This window comes from Lepidochelys olivacea (assembly GCF_965140295.1).
Source record: "Lepidochelys olivacea isolate rLepOli2 genome assembly, chromosome: 2".
Classification (NCBI taxonomy): Eukaryota; Metazoa; Chordata; order Testudines; family Cheloniidae; genus Lepidochelys; species Lepidochelys olivacea.
This window is the reverse complement of record NC_140412.1, coordinates 248907331-248929514: the sequence shown is the minus strand read 5'-3', so window position 1 is coordinate 248929514 and position 22184 is coordinate 248907331. Positions and strand designations below refer to the sequence as shown.

At 39.6% G+C, this 22184-nt stretch overlaps 1 protein-coding gene across 3 annotated transcripts in view; it reads left to right on the top strand.

Moving 5' to 3' along the window:
• The window catches only part of ZMYND11 (zinc finger MYND-type containing 11), a 162090-nt gene that overhangs the window by 104187 nt on the left and 35719 nt on the right, over positions 1 to 22184 (top strand). For 2 of the 3 annotated variants that reach the window (XM_084621906.1, XM_084621907.1), the window contains exons 3-5: positions 6128 to 6287; positions 17799 to 17843; positions 20698 to 20859. In XM_084621906.1, the coding sequence (XP_084478032.1) occupies positions 6128 to 6287; positions 17799 to 17843; positions 20698 to 20859 (367 nt within the window). The remainder of the gene's footprint in view (positions 1 to 6127; positions 6288 to 17798; positions 17844 to 20697; positions 20860 to 22184) is intronic. The other variant, XM_084621908.1, reaches the window with a different exon arrangement.

Genomic DNA, 22184 nt, shown 5'->3' with positions numbered 1-22184 from the left:
TGGGGCTTATGCACTGATGACTGTGGCATATTAGCTGTTGCTGAGCTTGAGCCGAAGAGTCATGAGATGATCGTTGATCGCCATGGGAAGCTCCAGAAGCCAACTGGCGATGTTATTTTTGATGGCAAAGCCAATCCCGTGAATGCGTCTCTCTTCAGGTGGCTTTCCTTTCCAAAAGAAGGTGTAGCCACCTCCATCCTCTTTTAATTGGCCCTCATCGCCCCAATTCGCTGCAATATCAATGTTGAGTCTTGCCAGTTCTCTGGCAGTTATGGCAGTTCTTCTTTCTGGGCATTCACTGTGCTGAGAGTCCATAAGGGTGTGGCCATTCCAGGTGGTGAAATTCATTGTCTTGTATCTCTTGTTTCAGCCATGAAGTTGCAGATTTGTGACTATTCCCAGAAATAAATCACTGTTCCTGTCTTCACCGCCACTCCTGTCTTCCCCAGTGCAGGGCTTTGTGCGGGTGTGAGCCCTTTGGCAGAGGCCTGCGCATGAAATCTTTTAACGTGTGGAGACTGGTGCATGGGCGGTGACCACATGTGACTTGACAGGAGGAAAACCCTGACCTAGTGGCAAGGAGATCCAAGACAACCAGGGCACCTCCTTCCTGCTGCATCCCTCATCCGCCTTCACAGACGCAGAGTACTAAAAGGTCCTCTATATGCACCTGATCCACCGTTGGGATCTTGTGAAGTTTGGACCGCGGTTAGTCAGGAGCCTTGCCTCAGACCTGCTCACCAAGAGGGACCCTATCAGGAATATGAAAGCTCTGGACGATGTAGCTCCAAGGGTCTTTAGCCCATGCAAGCCTCTCCATCATGACATGGTTGTGGTCCATCAGAGAGGACCGCAACTGACACGATCTTCGTGGCATGACAGATTCAGGAGAAGTGCAGAGAGCAACACCAGGAACTGTTCAATGCATTCATCGATCTAACCAAGGCCTTTGACTCTGTCAGTCGTGATGCTCTATGGAAGGTGCTGTGTAGGTTTGACTGTCCACAGAAATTCATTTCCATCATCAGACTACTCTGTGATGGGATGACTGCCACCATTCTGTGCAATGGCTCAGAAACCAAACCATTCATCATTCACACTGGTGTCAAGCAAGGCTGTGTCATTGCTCCAACACTCTTTTCCATTTACCTTGCCGTGATCCTAATTCTCATCTGTGACCATCTTCCTGATGAAATCGGGATTTAGTACTGTATGGATGGTCAACTCCTCAATCTCTGATGTCTCCAAACAAAATCTAAGATCACAAGAATTGGCATCACTGACCTTCCATATGCAGTAACTGTCATTCTTGCACGCGCAGAGCCTGCAAACTACCCTAAACCTTTTTGCAGGTGCCTATCACTGCTGGGAAAGCCAGGGTATTCTACCAGCCCTCATCTGCACAAACTACTCTTCATACTCCACAAATCACCATCATCAGAGAACCCCTGGAAAACGTGGATCATTTTCTATACCTTGGCAGCTACCTCTCCCAAACAGCCAGCAGTGACACAAAAATTGAATACAGGATTCGCTGTGTCAGCACATCCTTTGGAAGACTACTCAAATGAGTCTTCATTGATAGGGATCTGCAAACAGGCACCAAGATCTTGGTTTACAAGGCAATTGTCATCCCCATCCTTCTCTATGGGTGTGAGTAACCTACAGATGACATCTCAAGCGGCTGGAGTGGTTCCAACAGCACTGCCTCAGGAGGGTTCTCAGGATCAGCTGGGAAAACCAACGCACTAACATCAGCGTTCTCTCTGCAGCCAGCATCAGCAGTATAGAAGTGCAGGTCATGAAACACCAACCCACTGGGCTGGCCACTGTGTACGTGACACTTGCCTTCTGAAGCAAGTACTCCTTTCAGTTAAGTCAGGGAAGAAGGGCTCATGGAGGACAGCGGAAGCGCTTCAAAAGTACACCTTAAAAAGGAAGGTATCAACCCAACAAACTACGAGGGCTCAGAGCCGAACAGAACACAGTTGCGCCACACGATACACCAAGCCACAGCTCACTTTGAGGAGAACAGAGGTGCTCATGAGACAAAGACAAAGGAGGAAAGAAAGGGCACAACAGTCCAGCCAACAACTATGTCTCCTCCAAGATTACACCTGTCGCTTCTGTGAGAAAATCTGCAGGGCACAAATTGGGCTCCTCAGACACTTAAAGACCCACCAATGAACCACCGTGGCAGACATCATCCCCGCATCAAGGGATAGCCAAAGATACCCAGTCCTGTGCTTATTTCTCTACCGCACACGTTGCCTCTTTTTGAAATACGTTGATTCAGCATCTTAACTGATTATAGCTGGTCTTAGGGATTTAACTTTGTCTCCATGCTATTTTCTCACCCATCCAAAATAAGGCTTGCTTTACGTTGGTGGCCAACCTAATTCAAACAGACATTACAAGGATTTCATTAGGTAATGTTCAGTGCTTTGATGTGTAGCAACATATATAGATCTAAAAGGCAGCATTGCCTAGTGGATAGCACACGGGATGGAGACTCAGGAGATTTGGGTTCTGTTCCCAGCTCTGCTGTTGGCCTGCTGTGTGTGACCTTAGGAAAGTCACCGCCCTTCTTTAGGCCTCAGTTTCCCCATCTGTAAAATGAAGATAGTGATGAAAAGTGTTATATAAGAGCTAGATGACATTATTATTATTTTATTAAGAAGGCCAGAAGAGTCACAGACGTCAGAATTGAACATGCTGGGTGTCTGATAGGGGAGGTGAGAGTATCAGGTAAAAGTATAAATATGTGTCAACAAATTTCACAAATTAGAAATAACATTTTAAATAAGCTGTGTGTGTACTCACTCACATGCATGTGTGGACATGAGTATTTAAAGAATCACATTTATCCTTAACTCAGTTTTAAGGCATTTAGCTCTTTATACCTCTTTATAAAGTAATTCTGGGCTAGTGATAGTGTACTGGAAACCTGGATCGCAGTATTTAACATTACTGTCCAGTGTCATCACAGACAGATCTTCAGCTGCTGAAAATTGACATATCTCCATTGGCTCAGTGGAGCTCCACTGATTTATGGTAGCTGAGGATCTTGTCCTCCGTGTTTAAGTGGTTATTGACTTTGGTGCAGAAATACAATACTACTCTTATTCTTGAGCTGTATACCTTAGTCTTGAAGAAGCAAAAGGGTGAGGGCTTGTCTATACTACCTGCCGGATCGGTGAGCAGCGATCGATCCAGCGGGGGTCGATTTATCGTGTCTAGTCCAATCTAGACGCAATAAATCAACCCCCAAGCGCTCTCCTGTCGACTCCGGTACTCTACCGGAGCGAGAGGCGCAGGCAGAGTCGACGGGGGAGCGTCAGCCATCGACTTACCGCAGTGAGGACAGCACGGTGAGTAGATCTAAATACGTTGACTTCAGCTACGTTATTCTTTCCCCCCCCCAGCCCCCGAGTGTAGACCAGGCCTAAGATGCACACAGCAAAGAACCAGAGTGAATTGCAAAGAAGAGAACAGAAGTAAAGAGAAAGATACACAGAAAGAAGAGACAGACTGAGAAGAGACTTTACTATACAGGAGGTCGGATAAGATGATCTGGTGATACCTTCTGGCCTTAAACTTTATGACCTTATGAGACTTGGAAAGATTAAAAATGGACACACAGAGAAAAAGGAAAAAGCACAGCAGTGGTCCAAATGCATTTGGTAACTTGGTCAGCCACCTGAGTTTTTGGATTATTCAGGCAGCTCTAATAACTCTTCCAGTTGTAGTCTTCTACCAAATAAAAAGAAAATTAAAACAGTATAAAGTGAAAAAACAAGTTCCGAGGTCCTGTGGCTTAAGTTTGCAAAAGACTGGGTTTTGTTATTACAAATAAGATATTTGAACCAGATTCTCTTGTGGGTACCTGTTCCTGTGACAGTACAGAGGAACCAGAAAGCCATGCCCATTTGGCCATATGGGAATTCACCTAGCATATAGAAGATTCAGAGCTGTCATGACTGGCTCCTGCATCCCTTCCCTCTCCCCCTGCTCCGTTCCCCCCTGAGCTTGGACATATGTTGTCAAGTAGTGTAGGGTAGAAGAGGCTGGGGTCATAAAGCCACACAGGATCTGGCCCTTTGACCATAAATTCAATATGGACCAAAACTTTATTATTCATTGATATTAATATAATAGTACCACCTAAAGGCCAATCAGGCTTGGACCCCCGTTGTGCTAGACCAACGGTTCTCAAACTGTGAGTCAGGACCCCAAAGTGGGTTATAACCCTGTTTTAATGGGGTCGCCAGGGCTGGTGTTAGACTTGTTGGGGTCTGGGCCCGAAGCCAAAGCCCAAGCCCCACTACCCAGGGTCGAAGCCCCCACCAGGGGTAGCAGGGGTCAGGCTTCGGCGTTGCCCCCACACAAAGCTCAGGCTTTGGTCCCCCCTCCTGGGGTTGTGTAGTAACTTTTGTTGTCAGAAGGGGGTTGCAATGCAATGAAGTTTGAGAACCCCTATGCTAGACACTGTACAAAGAATCTCTGCCTCAAGAGTTTTCAGCCTAACAAACAAGACATAACAGATGGATGAGAAGAACAAACAGCCTGGGGAAACAAAAATAATTGGATGTGCACAGTTCTTAGTCAGCTCAAATACTGTAGATTCTGTGACAGAATTGGAGCTGCTCTGTAATAATTTATGAATGCTGTATATTGACCTAGTTATTGGGATGGTCACTGTAAGAATATTAGAGACAAGGTAAGTGAAGTGATATCTTTTATTGGTCCAAGAGACTGAGACACGGGGACGCTGGGGTAGCTGAAGAAGTTAGGCCTGCCTAGATTACCATCAGGGATGGTAAGCCTTTAGGTAAGGCAGACATGCATGTCAACTATTTTAAAATTCTTTTTCTCTAGGTGCTTTGTTCCCACAGTTTAAAATAAACAATAATTTTGTGTTGAGGACTCTTTTGTCACTAATTCGCACTGGTTACACCTTGCTAAAGGGAGGAACTGTAGGTGCTAGAACTCACTCTGACCTGCTCGGTAAGCACAACTGACGCACTGGACACTGTAGCCCAGAGTTTGGTCTAAGAGAGGGAGAACTACGGAACTGCACCACAGGCTAGTTGAAGGCACCTTATGGGGTACACTCAGAGAGACCAGAAAGGGAACAGAAGTGTAGCTAACCGTGTAACTGTGACAGACACATAGCTAGAAAAATACAAACACAAAACAGATATTTGCCACTGATTACAGCTCAGACCCTGCACAATTCAGTCATTCACTTGACTGCTGCTCACTTCTTCTTCTACACACAGACCAGAAACAGTAGTGGCTCATAAACATCATTTTGGACCTTTGTGGGTTTTTTTAATAAAATTAGTAATGTTCTTGCACTGCATTTGTTGTGAATGGAGAATCATTTACTTTATTTCACGTTAACATCGTTTTTGCCTGGGAATAACAAATTACACTTGGGCAAACATTTCATATACCAAACCAAATCTAACTAGTGTTTCTTCTGTCTGCAGATGACTTAATTGCCTAATAGCCTATTGTACATTCTTTGCTCTTGCCAGTGTAGTTGAGAGTGGCCATTCCAAGTTGGCAACCTCAAGCACAGGAAAGAGACAAGTTATTACCATAACTGGGGAAGCTCTTGGGGTTTCATGTTTGGTGCATGAATTTCATTGTTCATGATTGTCCTGTCTCCTTCAGATTAATTAATGCACTGTGTTATATTCCTAGCTGCACTCTATACTATGGTCTGTATGAGTAAAATTGTTGAAACTAGCAGTTTCAGAGTGTGTAAAGCACTATGCTCTCTTAGATTGGGACTGAAGGTAGAGAGTTCATCCTGTATCTAAAAGTACCAGTGGCAGGTTAGTGGTCAGCTTTGAGAATCTTTTCGGAAAATCCCTCTGCAATACCACTACACTCAGACTCCTCTAAGCACTTACACGGTGGAGAACCTACTAGGGAAACAACCTGAGTTTGGAAGGAGGTGTAACATTGCACAAGTTAAAAAAAACTTGGCAACTGCTATGATCCTAAATCAGTTAATAAAATGTGTATTTTTTTACTCCCAACTGTAAAAAAGGGATTGGTAATATTTAGATTGAAAGACTATTACTTAAGGAGTTCTTTTGTGCTTTGTGTGCAGGTATATGTCTCGAGTCCATGGTATGCATCCAAAAGAGACCACACGTCAGTTGAGCTTAGCAGTGAAGGATGGTCTTATTGTTGAAACCCTGACTGTGGGATGTAAGGGATCAAAAGCTGGTATTGAACAAGAAGGATACTGGTTGCCAGGAGATGAGATTGTGAGTATAATATCTAGAAGAAATTAAATCATGTTTCCTGGTATGTTGACATGGAGCCTATTTGAATTTCCATTAACAGTTATTTATAGATGATCTATTGATGTTACTTGTGAACAATGAAATGATGTTTTATAAGCACAGTTTTATTATTTAAATCTTGCACTGAAAAGATTTTTTTTTTAAATCCTCCCTGTTCCATAGAAATCCTGCCTTGTAGGGCTCTAGATCCGCTGCCATGGAACACTGTCTGTGGCTTTACCCAGTTTTGCTCATTTACTCCTTTCTGTGACATAACTTCACCTCTCCTATGGTCATATGTGGAGATTCTCAACCCAAACCTTACTGGTGTCACTTTGACTCCTCTGACATCTTCAGATATCCAGAGTGATCCTTAAAGGAATATATCTTTTTTAAAAGATTATATTTTAAAAGGAGAGCATTGATTTGAGGGTGTTTTAATCTGAGGGGGAAAAATTAGCTCTTTTCAAGGAAAAATTGTATTTATATACCCCCAAGCCAACCCCAAAAATAATGCAACAATAACAAAACCTGTGTTATACCAGATGTCTGCAAACAGTCTGGAAATCTATTGTGGTATACTTTTTTAGCTATAAGCCTCCAAAAATTGGTTCAGAAAATATATACGGTGACTAAATCTAATTAATCAGGTTGAAAGACTAGCTTGGCTGTTCACAACATTTCTAATTTCCTGCCTAAAAAATTGCTGTGTTTTTAAAGAGAGGATGGTAAATATATAGGTGCAAAATATGAGAGACATGCTGCTAACAGTTATTCTGAATGCCTTTCTTTTTATTTCTTAACAATGAAGTAACTTAAAAAAATTATTAAAAGTCTCACAATGGCCACTGTCTTCATGGGTCATTCAAACAATTCTGGTACTTCTGCTACTTCAGTAGCAACAATTAATTAACAAAAACTGGACCCAATCATGCAAGCCCCCTCATGCAAACTCATAACATTGGAATTAATAACTCAGGTCATTGGAGTTTCATACAGATGCGCTATCTTCACTGCAGAGTTAAGGCAAGTTATTTACACTTGAGTTAGTCAAATGAGAGTCGCCACACTGCAAAATAACACTGGGACTGCCCAGAGTGATTGGATTAGCAGCACAGAGTGTTTGTGTTAGCAGTTGATGGGTTGTGCTAACTCGAGCTGTAGTTTATATCTCCTGACAGGTCAGCCAACATGAGTTAAGGGTTTTGTGTGTGGATGGGACTTGAATTAAGGGCAACAATCAAGTTAACTCAGCAGTAAAGATAAGCCCTACAGAGGGCTCATAGAAGCCATGTTGGCAAGAAATGGAGCTATATGTGTTGGAGGAATTATACACAAACAGAGCCATATTGATTTCTGTTCCATTCCAAATACAGGAAGTAAAATATGTCTTGGACAAACAGAAATGTCTTAGCAGAAGATCCTGTAAATGGCTTAACATGCTAAACTCCGCTGACCTCACTAGAAACTGAGGGCACTCAGGCCTTGTACTATCAGATTCTAAGAGTATGTCTGCACGGCGATAGAAGACTCACAGCACAGCCACAGTCAGTTGAGCCAGGCTCATGGGCCTTGGATTGTGGGGTGCTAAAATTGCAGGGTAGACGTTAGGGCTTGGTCTGGACCTCGGGCTCTGAGACCCTTCCCCCTCGCGGAGTCTCAGAGCCCAGACTCCAGACAGAGCCCAAACATCTACACTGCAATTTTATCTGCACAGCCCAACCCCTGCAAGCGTAAATCAGCTAACCCGGGCTCTGAGACTTGGTGCCACAGGCTTTTTTTTGCAGTGTGGACATATCCTTAGAAACTTACGGAAAACTTGTTGAAGTCAATGGAAAGACTTCCACTGACTATGCATCACACACACAGTCAGTAAAGAAAAATTGTTTCAAGGGGTTAACAAAGAAAACTCACTCCCAGATATAAAAAATTACTTTATATGTCATTTTAGCCATTCTGTTTTACAAACTTTAGGCCTGAATTTAGGCACCTAAATCTATATGAAAACACAAATAAATGATCTGAGCTTCAGAGATGCTAAGCATCCACACCTCCCTCTTATATAGGTGCCTAACCATGGATAGATGTGCCTAACCTGAGACAATCAAGTTAGAGCATGTTAGCCTTAGTGCATAATGTGGACTGATCACTTTTTAAGTTATTAGTAGTAGTAATAATAAGAAAGCAAATCATACAGATTACGTAACAGCTACTATGCATGGACAAAAGGTTTTGTTTGATAACCTGCAGTATTAGTTTGCTTATCTGTATCAATCTAATTGTTCTATCGAGTAGACTGACATAACAAACTCTGGTAAAGCTCTTCTTAATAATGTTATGTCAATGATTGGGTTATTCTGTGAAAGGATTAAATATTCTGTCATACAGTGCTTGACGGTTCTATCATAGATCAGTGGTTCACAGCTTTAAGGGTACTCTCTGAAGTTTTATGAAACTGTGTTAATATAACACTTTAAGGAAACTTCAGTGCATTTAGAAACACTGTGCAAAGAACTGAAATAGAGCTGCCAAGATGTATGGAGGGGTTGTGGTTATGACGAGGCTCTTGCTTCAGAGGTGACCTTTTTGGGTAATGTTTAAAAAAAGAAGTAAAAAGAACTTTTATTAAAATGACAATAGTGTTCTGAAAAACTGACAAGAACAAGGAAATTCAGATTTAAACATCAATGAAAAATGTTCTCTCTCACATATATATACATTTATTTAAGATCTTAAATCAATAACAAAGCATGACTCAGTGGACAACATTTCTGAAAGTTGGTACTTATAACAAATTAGTTATGTGAAAGGGTTAATTGCACTTGTATTGTTTGGTATGTTACCCATTTTGCGTGTTTGCTGGGCATTGACACAAATGGTATGGATCTAACATAGCAGCTTTTTCAAAATGCATCCTCATATTACACATAAATACAGTTGTAAACAAAATGGTTGATAATAATTTCCTCATTTACTTATTTGCCAGGATCTTAGTTCAGAATTCTGCATTTCCACTGCTACAGTTGATGGCACTAATGCCTAACTCAGTGTAGCACCTTGCCTTGTTTTGGGCACTATTGTTGTCATCACCTTTTGCAGAAGAAATGTGGAACTCTGAACTCAGGTAATAGTAGTTTACAGTTCACCACTAAAACATTATTTCTGTTCTTAACACAAGTGCCTGGTAAGTAATATTATGTGCTCTTCTCAGTCCTAGCCAAAACATGCAGTGTTAATAATAGTAGTAACACATAATATACATATAATAATAATTTCCTACATCACAGTGGTGTTGAGGATTATTTAGTTAAAATGCTCTGAAGTCCCCAAATGAAAAGTGCTATATAAATGCAAAGTAAGCACATTATTTGATATTAACAAGACTGAGTTTTCTTACTTTTGTTGATTTAGGAAACATTTTGACATTAGTCTAAATCCTTAATGATAGTAGTTCCAGTGATTTGGTTACTGTCAGTGGATAACACAACATGGAAACACAATTCTTGGCCAAAAAGAATTAACAATCAAATGTTAATTTAGTTAGGCAGTATATTTAGTTCATTTGTATCCTGAAAAAATAGTGGTCTGGATCATCCCTGATGTATTACATTGAAGTCAGTGGAATTACACCAGAAATACATTTTGCTCGGTGATTCTAGATAAGGTTCTTAAAGATGATGTGCCATGCTTACTAAAAAGCCACACTCCTTTTATTGAAGATTTAAAGCAGTTCATAAACGCCATACACATTTTGTGAATTTTACAAATGGTTTTCCTAGAGGTTATTCTTAATGTTTTAAATGTAAACTCTTTTCTACAGGGTTAAAGAATTTTAAGACTAAATTGGCCCATAGAGCGGGATTCTCTATTAAAAAACAAATTTACATTTATTCATGAAGCCACACAGTACTATTCTTACTTTAAAATGGAGATGTGTTATTGGAGAAGGTCTGGTTTGTGCACTTGCCTAGCAACCGCAGCTCAGTTGACACCAGTGGTTTGAAGTTGTCGTTTAGTGGCCAGATTCTCCGGTGGTGTAAATAGGAGAGGCCCCACAACGGATTATAGTGCTTTGTGCCATTTCACTGCTGCACAGACAGTGGAGGCAGGAAGAAGGCAATGTTCTTGAAATGTCACTCTTTTTCATAAAGGGGACTGGCTGGCTGATTGTGCTCAATTAATTGCTGCCTCCAGCAGATGGAGACAGCTCTCTTGGCTGGCTAAACCGGTTTATTCTGGTCCCCTTTTCTCAGAAATTGAGACCTGCAAGAGTGACATGGGAAGAAATAATTTTGTCCTTTTCAGCCCTCCCTCCACAACTCCAGACCATTTACCCTCACACCTTTTCCTTCTTGTCAGTGTGTGTTAGTTTAGTGGAGAGTGCTTTTTGGGGAGAGGCAGCTCAGAAGCTGCAGTGTTTCAAGCATACAATAGGAAACTGAAAACCATGAGATTTTCCTCTTGTACAAATGCTTCTAGACTTGCTGACTCACTTCTGGGCTTTTCTGACATTTGAAATAATTATTGAAATCATATATTTGTGTCTGGAAAATAAAGTTACTTATTCAAAGTGACTTCAGATAACTTTCAGTATCAGGTAAGCTAGGACAAAATCAATTTATGTAATCTCCCGCTGCTTTCTTTACCATCACTTTCACAGCTGCTATGACCAATTGCTGTAGCATTGTCAGAAGCCCTGAGATTTTCAAGGCAATTCTGAGAGTCTGAGGAAACCCCAAAAAGATTGATCATTAGGCCAAATGCATGAGATTAAGGTAGTATGATTTCTTGCCATGTCACGCTTGCAGGGATCAATTTCTGAGAAAAGAAGACTCTAGTTGTGACCTGTTTTAAATGGTCTTGGATGAAGCAGAGACCATCCTACTTGCCAAGCCTATAGGAAGTGCTTCAAGTTTTCACAGTGGGCTGGCACTGGCAGTTCAAGCCTTCCTGTTGGACTGGTTATAGAAGCTTGTACCTCCACTAATGTGCAAGTAATTCTGGTTACTGCTTTCTGCAGAAAGGGGCAGAATGGGATTGAGCCTGTTGTTCAGCAGGATGTAGTCTTCTTTAGACTCTCTTTCCTGATGCTAGATTGTAACTAGACCTCCCTCCACTTTGGGGCCAAGTTTAGTTCTCAGCTAAGTACAATGTTCCTTTTGGAGCTTAAATAGAGAAAGTGAAAGCATAAGCCAGCTCTTTGATCCAGGCAACCTTGGTTGCAGCGTGGGTGTGCTTTCAGTTGCATGTGCCTCGCTACCTCATTGACATGTCTAGAACTATTGCTGTAGTCATGTTCTTATTCTTTTTTTGGCTTCTTAGCATTGGTCTGACTGGATGGTGGCCACGCGGGATAGGATCTTTTCTGGGGATGGCCCTGTTAGGGTACAATGTGTCACATGGCTGCTATCTGGTAGGTTGAAAGGAATTTCCTGTTTCTCTAAGCCATCTCTGTTCTCTGGAATCTGAAGTCTTGGGTGGGACTGGCTGATCTGAAGCCAGATCTAGTCACGGAAATGGTATCTGCAGAAGTCAATTTGAGGTGGAATCTTTCCAGATGGCCTCCCAGTTAAATGGTAAAGTAGAGATGTTCTTCATATTTGGTGACTTGGTAACTTGAAGTGTGGATACTCTCACTCACTCTTGGAACCTCAGCTTAGCACGTATCTTTCACCTCCTTCCCCTGATTGGCAAAGCCTTTCAAAAACTATGAAGTTCAGGCCAAGAGTCAACCTAATAGCTCTGAAGTAGCCCAGAAGTCTGGGCTTCTGGAGCTGTTGAATCTCTCTCTAGATCACTCTCTGTCTTTCCATCATGTAAGACCTTGTGGCTCAATTTACTAGAGGGATCGCAGTCACATAAATCTAGTGTACCTGAAGAGAAAGAGATTTTCCAAGCAGGTGATTTCCATGCTGTTGCAAATGCTGAACCCGGAGCATTTTCATGGACTTGTGTCGGGACAGGAAGTTAAATCCTTTTAGATGTGACATTCCTGACTTACATGCCTTTGAGGATGGGCTGGTTAAAGGCTTGAACACCAGCTCCCAGAATATCCAAGCATCAGCCGTTTTGGCCTTAAGAAGCACAGTAGAACTCTGTGAATTCCTACCTGATGGGTGAGATATTTTAGAATTGCTGATACACTAAAGCCAAGACCTATTCCCTTTTAGGCATGCAGGACCTTAGCATGGAGCTAACCACATACACAAGTGCTCCTTCTGAACCCATGAGAGAGTTCTCAAGGAAAGCCTTCAACATTAAAACTGCCTTTCCAGTGGCCATCCATTCTTCCAGTAAAGTGGGGGAACATTGAGCCCTCCTGTGCAGGGATCCCTACCTGGCATGTCATCATGATAAAGTACAGTAAAGAGAAAAGCTATTCTCCATTTCCTTTCCAGATTATTTCCCCTTTCCATTTGATTCAAGAGTGCTTCATTTCCTTATTGTGTCCATTGCCACAACATAGGAAAGAAAGTGCCTGCACACAGTCACAACAGTCTCTAAAGTTTCAGTGCCATGTTGGACTTGAGACTGTGTGAAGGAAGCACATACTGCTGGGAAGTTCTTTCTTCTACCATGAATCTTCTAGAACATCCATCTCTACCCCTTCAGCTGAGAGAGGAGGTGTTTCCTCTGTAAAACTGTGTAAGACATCTCCCTGAGCATCTTTACTACTTTTCTTAGCTTTGGAAACTCTGCTTTTAGTAGGTCAATCGTGCATGTTGTAATTTGTTAGTGTCTCATTTCTTCTTGAAAATTGGTACCCACTCTGTCTGTCCTGGAGTTGGAGGCTGCTGTTGGAGTTCTCATGTCCCATGGGTTGTCTGTGCTGGTTTGAGGGACTTTGGGAAATAATAGTTACTTGCTGATTTGAGAATAGATTTTTCAAACTGGTGCTTAAGGGTCTAACCAGGTGACTTTGGTTGACATTAATGACTGTTACATGGCTCTGCCATTTATGTACTAGTTTTAAAAATGGGCATCTTGGTTTCTTCCTTTTCCTCTGTGCCAGTCCAGACACCTTACTCTGTTTTTACTATGTTTGTGGAGCTGTGACTCCATACTTTTCTGGGAGTGATGTATCTTAATATAGTATTATGCTAGAGGCTGGTAAAACCTCACTGAAGCTGGTGGGTGTAACGGCTACCCTTGATTCAGGATAAATATAAAAAGGAGGGCTGTCGATTATTTGCAATTAACTCAAGAAATTAATCGCAATTAATCACAGTTTTAATTGCACTGTTAAAAAAAAACAGGTTTCAGAGTAACAGCCGTGTTAGTCTGTATTCGCAAAAAGAAAAGGAGTACTTGTGGCACCTTAGAGACTAACCAATTTATTTGAGCATAAGCTTTCGTGAGCTACAGCTCACTCACAGCATTTTCCACTTTTATGCATCCGATGAAGTGAGCTGTAGCTCACGAAAGCTTATGCTCAAATAAATTGGTTAGTCTCTAAGGTGCCACAAGTACTCCTTTTCTTTTTGTTAAAAAATAGAATACCAATTGAAATTTATTAAATATTTTGGATGTTTTTCTACATTTTCAAATATATCAATTTCACTTACAACACAGAATACAAAGTGTACAGTGCTCAGTTTATATGATTTTTATTACAAATATTTGCACTGTAAAAATGATAAAAGAAATAGTATTTTTCAATTCACCTCATACAAGCACTGTAGTACAATCTCTTTATCGTGAAAGTGTAACTTACACGTGTATATATTTTTTGTTACATAACTGCACTCAAAAACAAAACAATGTAAAACATTAGAGCCTACAAGTCCACTCAGTCCTACTTCTTTTCAGCTAATCCGTAAAACAAACAAGTTTATTTACATTTATGGGAGATAATGCTGCCTGCTTCTTATTTACAGTGTCACCTGAAAGTGAGAACAGGCGTTTGCATGGCAATTTTATAGCTGGCATTGCAAGGTATTTACATGCCAGATATGCTAAACATTCGTATGCCCCTTCATGCTTTGGCCACCATTCCGAAGGACATGCTCCCATGCTGATGACGCTTATAAAAAAATAATGCGCTAATTAAATTTGTGACTGAACTCTTTGGGGGAGAATTGTATGTCTCCTGCTCTGTGTTTTACCCATATTCTGCAATATATTTGATGTTATAGCAGTCTTGGATGATAACCCAGCATGTTGTTCGTTTTAACAACACTTTCACTGCAGTTTTGACAAAATGCAAAGAAGGTACTAATGTGAGATTTCTAAAGATAGCTACAACACTCGACCGAATGTTTAAGAATCTGAAGTGCCTTCCAAAATTTGAGAGAGACGAGGTGTGGAGCATGCTTTCAGAAGTCTTAAAAGAGCAACACACTGATGCAGAAACTACAGAACCCAAACCACCAAAAAAGAAAATCAACCTTCTGCTGATGGCATCTGACTCAGATGATGAAAATGAACATACGTTGGTCTACACTGCTTTTGATCGTTATTGAGCAGAACCCATCACCAGCATGGATGCATGTCCCCTGGAATGGTGATTGAAGCATAAAGGGACATATGAATCTTTAGCACCTCTGGAGCGTAAATATCTTGCAACGCTGGCTACCACAGTGCCATGCAAATGCCTGTTCTCACTTTCAGTGTAAAAAAGAAGCGGGCAGCATTGTTTCCTGCACATGTAAACAAACTTGTTTGTCTGAGCAATTGGCTGAACAAGAAGTAGGACTGAGTGGAATTTTAGGCTCTAAAGTTTGACATTGTTTTATTTTTGAATGCAGTTATTTTTTGTGCATAATTCTACATTTGTAAGTTCAACTTTAATGATAAAGAGATTGCACTACAGTACTTGCAGTAAATGAATTGAAAAATACTATTTCCTTTGTTTTACAGTGCAAATATTTATAATAAAAAATAAATATAAAGTGAGCACTGTACACTTTGTATTCTGTGTTGAAATTGAAATCAATATATTTGAAAATGTAGAAAACATCCAAAAATATTTAAATAAATGGTATTCTATTATTGTTTAACAGCGCAATTCATCGCAATTATTTTTTTAATTGCTTGACAGCCCTAATAAAAATCAATTAAACTTCTTTACGAAATAGATAGCTTAAACAATGGGAGCTACCATCCAAAACTCAGGCCACATGCAAGGCCAGTCAGGAATCTGAACTACGTGGAGTAGGGGCTGAATGGATGTTGTTTGAGGGAGCAGTGTGTATGAGGAAAGCAGCAGAAACATCATAGAAGCACACAAAGAAGGCAGCAAGGAATCTCCAGAGACAGCTAGAGAAGCACTTATAGCATGACCTCGAGGAAAAGCCAAGTGAGGGAGCTTTTGGGTAGAGTGATGGCTGGAAACATGCTTGGAACTGCAAGCAAAGAAACTGTCTCCTGTTGTTTGATTCCTACCGTGTTTATGGAAACAGACCTTATGTGTGTTCTTTTTAAATAAACAGGATTGCATCAAAGAAATACCTGACTCATCATCAATTTCTCTTCATAATGGAAACAGTCAGCAAGACCCCTCAGTTTTACCAAGTGCTTGGGTCAAAGGGGGTAGCAATAATGTGTATGGCTTGGGAAGTCTGTAACAGAGCAGGATCAACCAGCAGGGTCTTTTTCTAGGGAAGTTTCATCATTAGAGCTTCGCTTCCCCCCGCCCCCTTTCCATTTGCTGATTGAGTCACTTGTACCCGCTGTCTGAGTTAACATTAAAGGATTTGGGGAAATCAAATTAACAGGTAAGAAATTACCAATGTTAATAAAATATACTGGTTGTGTGATGGAGAGGTGACCCCTTTCGACAAAAATCTCTACAGAATGGGATAACCACACATTTATTTTCTTATTACAGTTTCATATAAAAGCTTAGCACAGAGTGATTATGACTAAATACTAGTTCTGTGCCTTTTGTATTAATTCACTGTTTTGTTTTATACACTTTTTGCTGTAATTATGACTGCTGTTTCTCTTTGCTCACTAATATATGGAAGTGGTCTAATAGTTACAGTGGTGATGCCTGGTTACTGATAATTTTCCTGTCAATATATACTACACATCTCCTACTTAATGGTATGTTAATTATACTGCAGACTGACACATTATCCAAATTACAGATTACCTATTTTAGTTATAACTAAGTAAATCTCCTTTTGTAATGAACAGGCATTTCTCTCCCATTTACATTTGCCTTATAATGAACATTTCTTCATAGACTGAAAGTTATTCTCATCATGACAACAAATATATACTTTATTCAATAGAAAAGGCTAAGGCATGCTGACTCACTCTGTTCCCTTGAGTTCATCTACATTTAAAATGTCAGCTGTTCTGGATAGCCTATCATATTTTGTCCCATGTTATTTTTCTAGGGTTCAGGTGTCAATTTATATATTTGCATTAAAAAAGACACCAAAGCCTATGTAAGACAAAACACATGAAAGTGAATCCGGTTGGTTGTCCCTTGTGCCAAATTCTGCATGTTGCTGGAACTGCCTCCTTTCGAGGTGCTGAGCACACTGAGGTCCTGTTGACTTCAGTGCAAAGTCACTTTTATGATGTAGAATTCAATTGGTTTTAATATAAAATATCAATGCAACAGAGTAACAGAACACCACACCATCCAATTCTGCATATCATAATACAATCTTTGCCTGTTAAATACAGCCTGCAATATATACATTTGCTATCCTGCTAATGCATGCATCTACAAGTCAAGGAACAGCTGAATAAAATGAGCTTATGTTATGTTATATCTAAGCTATGTAACTTTACTGCCAAGTCAGCTCCCTCTTGGGGTCTGTGGCCGATCACTGGGTGCTAGTGAACTAGTGAACTTGAGCTGTGGGGCAGCTGCTGGATGGGGATTCCCTTTTTCTGTTAGTGCAATGACCCAGGAGGTTTCCCTTGCTACTCATAAGAAAAAAATAATATTGGCAAATTGTGTACTTGCAGCGGAGTCCTGGTTCATTCCAAATGGCCCCCATGAATTTGTATCACATCGTATTTCATAAGCAGATCAAAAGGACTATGAATGTTATTTGTAAAATGACAATACAACTGTTGATAATACACAGTAAATAAGGCATTTCCCTAATTTGCCAAAGAATTTACACCAGTACAGTAAATTATATGATGTGACAGTCATGTTTTTCCCCATGCCCATTTGGTATTCGTATCTGAGTGCGCATTTTAGTTCCTCTAACATTTTTGGAGATGTCAGAGGTTACATGCTGCTGGGTTTTAGGTTTTTATGTTTGGGGTTTTTTTCTGTTTTTTTTCCTAAAGTAGTGTAAGTGCATGGAACAGTTTTTGGTAGCACACTAAAATGTGATGAAAATGCTAGTAGATACGGTAGTATGCAAAATTTATAGGAGGAAATGTATGCAAACAGATGGTAGAAGTGGCTATATGATTTCCCCATCACCATGTTTGAATTACTTCTAGACTGTGTATATCCTGATAATAAGATGGATTACAGTATAGATACCAAGATGTTTTGTTTTTTTATTTTGAAAGGCCTACAGTATGCAGCCTTTCTCCCGGACAACAGCAAAAAACAAGGTGAACAACTTTTGCACTATGTGGTCTTAAATTCTGTTATATTTTCTGTTATTTTCTGCTACATTTCTCTTTCATTAGGATAGTTTAGATTACTGCATCTTATTTTTAGAGTTATTTTATTTATCACACCATCATCATCCTTATCAATTCCAGATCTGAATTTAGCCAACACTGTACTTAGAGTTTCATTTTGTTTTCTCTGTGGCAGCTGGAAGTGGTTACTCACGTGTTAAACTTCAAGATGTGTAGTTGCAATGGTGGCCCTTTAATCAGTCATTTTCGTAGTGGGTGGTGACACCTGGTGGTAAACTTTATAAATGCAGAGTTAGCTATGTTTGTTCTTGGCTCTATTTTAAGAACTTGTACCTGTTGTGACAAGAACATTGGCCATCAGACTTTATTTAAATAACTCTAGTTTCCTGCAAGGGAAATATGTTGGGGGCCAGAATCTGCTTCCATTCACTGCCATACAAAACAACTGAAGAAAATGAGGTTTCACTGCTGTTAGAGGAGAATTTATTTGTGTAACTTGACTGTTGAAGCCAATAGTGTATTTTTCACAAGGGACATTTTGCCTTTTATTTATTTGTTTTTAAAATAATGACTATTGTGCATAAAATGATTTTTATTTTATATATACATGCACCTTATGTACTTCAATTAACTGAAAATACCTTCTATGAAAAGGACAAAAAGTACAGAGAGATTTGTTTTTAAAACTCTATAGTGTGAATGCTACGGTCTGCCGCTGTTTTATTTAAGGTCATACATAATTTTTGGCTTGGCCATATCCTTTTTCTTCCCAGCAAGTGTATTTGACCATGGTCATAAAACCTTGCATTCAACTGGCAGTATATTTCCACATAAATGGCACATCTAGAATGTACTAAAATAGTTAGTTCTTTCAATAATCATTACAAAATTGTGAACTACCTAATCCTGTGGTAAAGTACCTTCCCATGAGTAGCCACAACAAATGGACTTGAGTCATCTTGATTTTTATTTAGGAAAATGTTTGATCAAAAGCTAATTCTCTCTCTTCTTTAGCTGGTCTTCCTGCTATGGATGAAGTTTTGCAAAGTTACATAAAGAGGAATAGTATTATAGGAAATGGAAAATGTACCCAAATTGATGTTTCATTTTGATAGCTCTTTGTTAGTGTAGTAGCAAATCAAATACTCTGAAGTGTATTGCTATTATACTTTGCTCGGAGGGGCTTGGTAAAGTGAGTGTACTGTATGTAGACATCATTGCAAAATCTAATTTATCAGAGCTGAGATCCACAAATTTTGAAAATTAGATCCAGTGAGTAAAAAAGACAAAACTCTTATTACATCCTGAGCTACAGGTATGGACAACATATTAATATTTTCATCCCCAAGGTTCTGAGTTCAAAGAGAATTTGATGAAGGTTAATAAAACTTATTTTCCTGTTATTTTGGCATTAATACTATGTGTTCTCGGGTGTAGGAGACCTGGGTTTGGTTCCAAGGGTGTTTTCTATTCAGTTGGGTCATGGAGACAATACAGTTATTCTTCAGGGACAAGGAAATGATAACTGCCACTTGCTGTATAAACATCTCCTACTCAGCAACAGTGGAAAGGCTGTGTTGGAGGAGGTCACTCACAATCAAGGAATAAAGTGACAGTAGTTCCCAGGCATGGAGAAATGAAGTGAGGATTCTCAGGACTCTGGACCAGCCTTGGTCGGACTAGATGTGGTGAGAACATCTTTTCCAACAGTTTATGGACACTACTAGCACCACCTCCACAAGATGAGGGTAAAAATCATTTGGTCAGAATTAATCAGAGTAATTCTTTCAAAGAAATGAAAATCAATTGAAAAGTGCAGTGTTTGCTATTGAAAGGAATCAGAGTGATATCTGAGCTTTGGAAGTTATTTTCTGTTCTAAGTATAGGGAAACTGTGCATTTCAGATAACATTGGCAAATGTAATCATTTAATGGGGACCACTAGAAATTCTGTCTATATTTTAGTGTGGTAGACTCCTGGGGCTAAATTCTGGCTCCGGTCACATACATGCTCCTCTCATTGACGTCAGTGAGGATTACACACATGTATCAGAGGTCAGAATTTGGCAGTTGAGGCTACATTTTCAAGAAAAATGTATCAAAACAAATCTGTGTATCAGTAGAATCACATTTTTGTCTTCCAGGCAGTACTCCAGGAATAATCCTAGTAATGTCCAGCACTGCAGATAAAACTTTTTTCTTTCTGAATTGTATGGCGCGTCAGAAATTTTTGTTTAACTAATAGGTTCATCATTTTATTTATGCTTTGTAATTCACACTTTAGAACTGAAAACTTGTCATTTCTAATAGTGTAGAAGACTGTTAGGCACCACACTTTAGTAATTTATGTTAGAAAATACACCACATCTTTGGAAAGGGAAAAGAGAACACTGATCTGCAATTTGTTAAGGTCCAGTGCTAATCACAAATGTGTGTTTGGGTAGTCTAACAATTAAGTATCTGAAATAAAAGGTTAATAGGTTATATCATACAAGACTAGAATAAAAAAAATATTTTATTGTGGAGATTTTTAATGTATAGTTTGGGACATAGCTCATATTTGGGTTTGTGTTACTAACCAGACATTAAAAGAAATAAAGGCTAGTATTCATATTATGTTTAAGTTATAGTGTGTTACATTAATAAAGTTCTTTTAGTATATAGGTTTTTATTCTTGGCTTTTAAACACAAATGAGGTACAGTACACTTCTTTAAATGTTTATAATGTCTAACTGCTGCTGGACTTTAAGAAGTATCAATTTTGTTCTTAGTTGCTGCAGATAATGACAATATCATACCAAATTATTTTGTATTTTTTGTAGGACTGGGAAACAGAAAATCATGACTGGTATTGTTTTGAATGCCATTTGCCTGGAGAGGTGTTGATATGTGACCTGTGTTTTCGTGTGTATCATTCCAAGTGTTTGTCTGATGAGTTCAGGCTTAGAGACAGCAGTAGTCACTGGCAGTGCCCAGTTTGCAGGGTGAGTACCTATGAGCTTTAATGTGCTGCTTAGAGGGTTGATATTCATTAATAGTTTCATTAAGGTGGCACAGATGGTCTGGCCAGGTTAATGGATTAAGTATTGCCTATCGAAACAATGATACATACATAGCATACCTGTACAAAGATTCCAAAATACTGTGCATATAGATGACTACTTTTTTGAAGATCCTTTGAAGGAAGTTTATATAACACTTAGACAAATATAATGCTTCCTCACTATAAGCCTTTCTGGTATTTCTGAATGCTACTGTGGTTTTCAGCGCTAAGAAGTTAATTCATTCTGTGTAAGCATCTTGCTGTGAAGTATTTAATCCATGCACTTCCTACAAACTCCTTATAGGAAGATTTCACTGTATTTAGACAAAACTTCTATATCTTCCATACTACCCCTTTTGTGCCCATTAAATATTTTGAATTGCACCCTGTCCACTTTTATCAGATCCTGAGGTAGCTTCTGCTATTGTTGATAAATGATCTGTGGGAAGAGGGAATGGAAATGAAAACTATATCTTTTGGTAAAGACTAAATGGAATAGTCAGGTAGGTATTTAGGTAGCTTTCATAATTCTATATTTTCCCCATTAACTTTTATTTATTTATATGAATGCATAGAGTATACTGTGTTGGAGTGTATGTAGAAAAGTGTGTATGTATGAGTGTAATGTGAGATTGCAGTGTATTATGGAAATGAGCATATAAAATACTGTTCAAGATGCTATTTATTTTATTGATGGTCATTTTAATTTTAGTGTATTTTTCTAAACCATAATGTGAATGTTTGCAGTTTAGTAATCATGTTATTAAGGCTTTTACTCTATTGGAATAAAATTATACATTATAAAAATCAGAGACATACTAGGGCAGCTTTCAAAAATATGGGATGAAATCCTGGCCCTATTGAAGTCAGTGAGAGTGTTCCCATTGGCTTCAGTAGGGCCAGGATTTCACCCATAGCCTCTACATATTACTTTTCTTTTCAAGGTTTTGTCCTTTTGAGCATGGTGGGAGGAGAGTAGTTTTTATGTGCACTACAGGAATGGGCAGGGACGTTGTCTACATGCCATTAGGCAAAACTAAACAGCCAAATCATGCTATTGTTCATTGGCACCTGGCCTTTAATTAGCCAGCTGCATCCCCTTACCGTTAGTATTCCTGCATACGCTCAGGGAGTGGGGCATAGGGCACATTCTGAGCCTTAATTAAGTGGGGGGAAAACTACATCTGAATTCTTAAAAGAGGAACTACTGGTGCAGAAAGCATTCAACACTACTATTTGCTCTGTGGCATTGGGATTCTGAAAGCA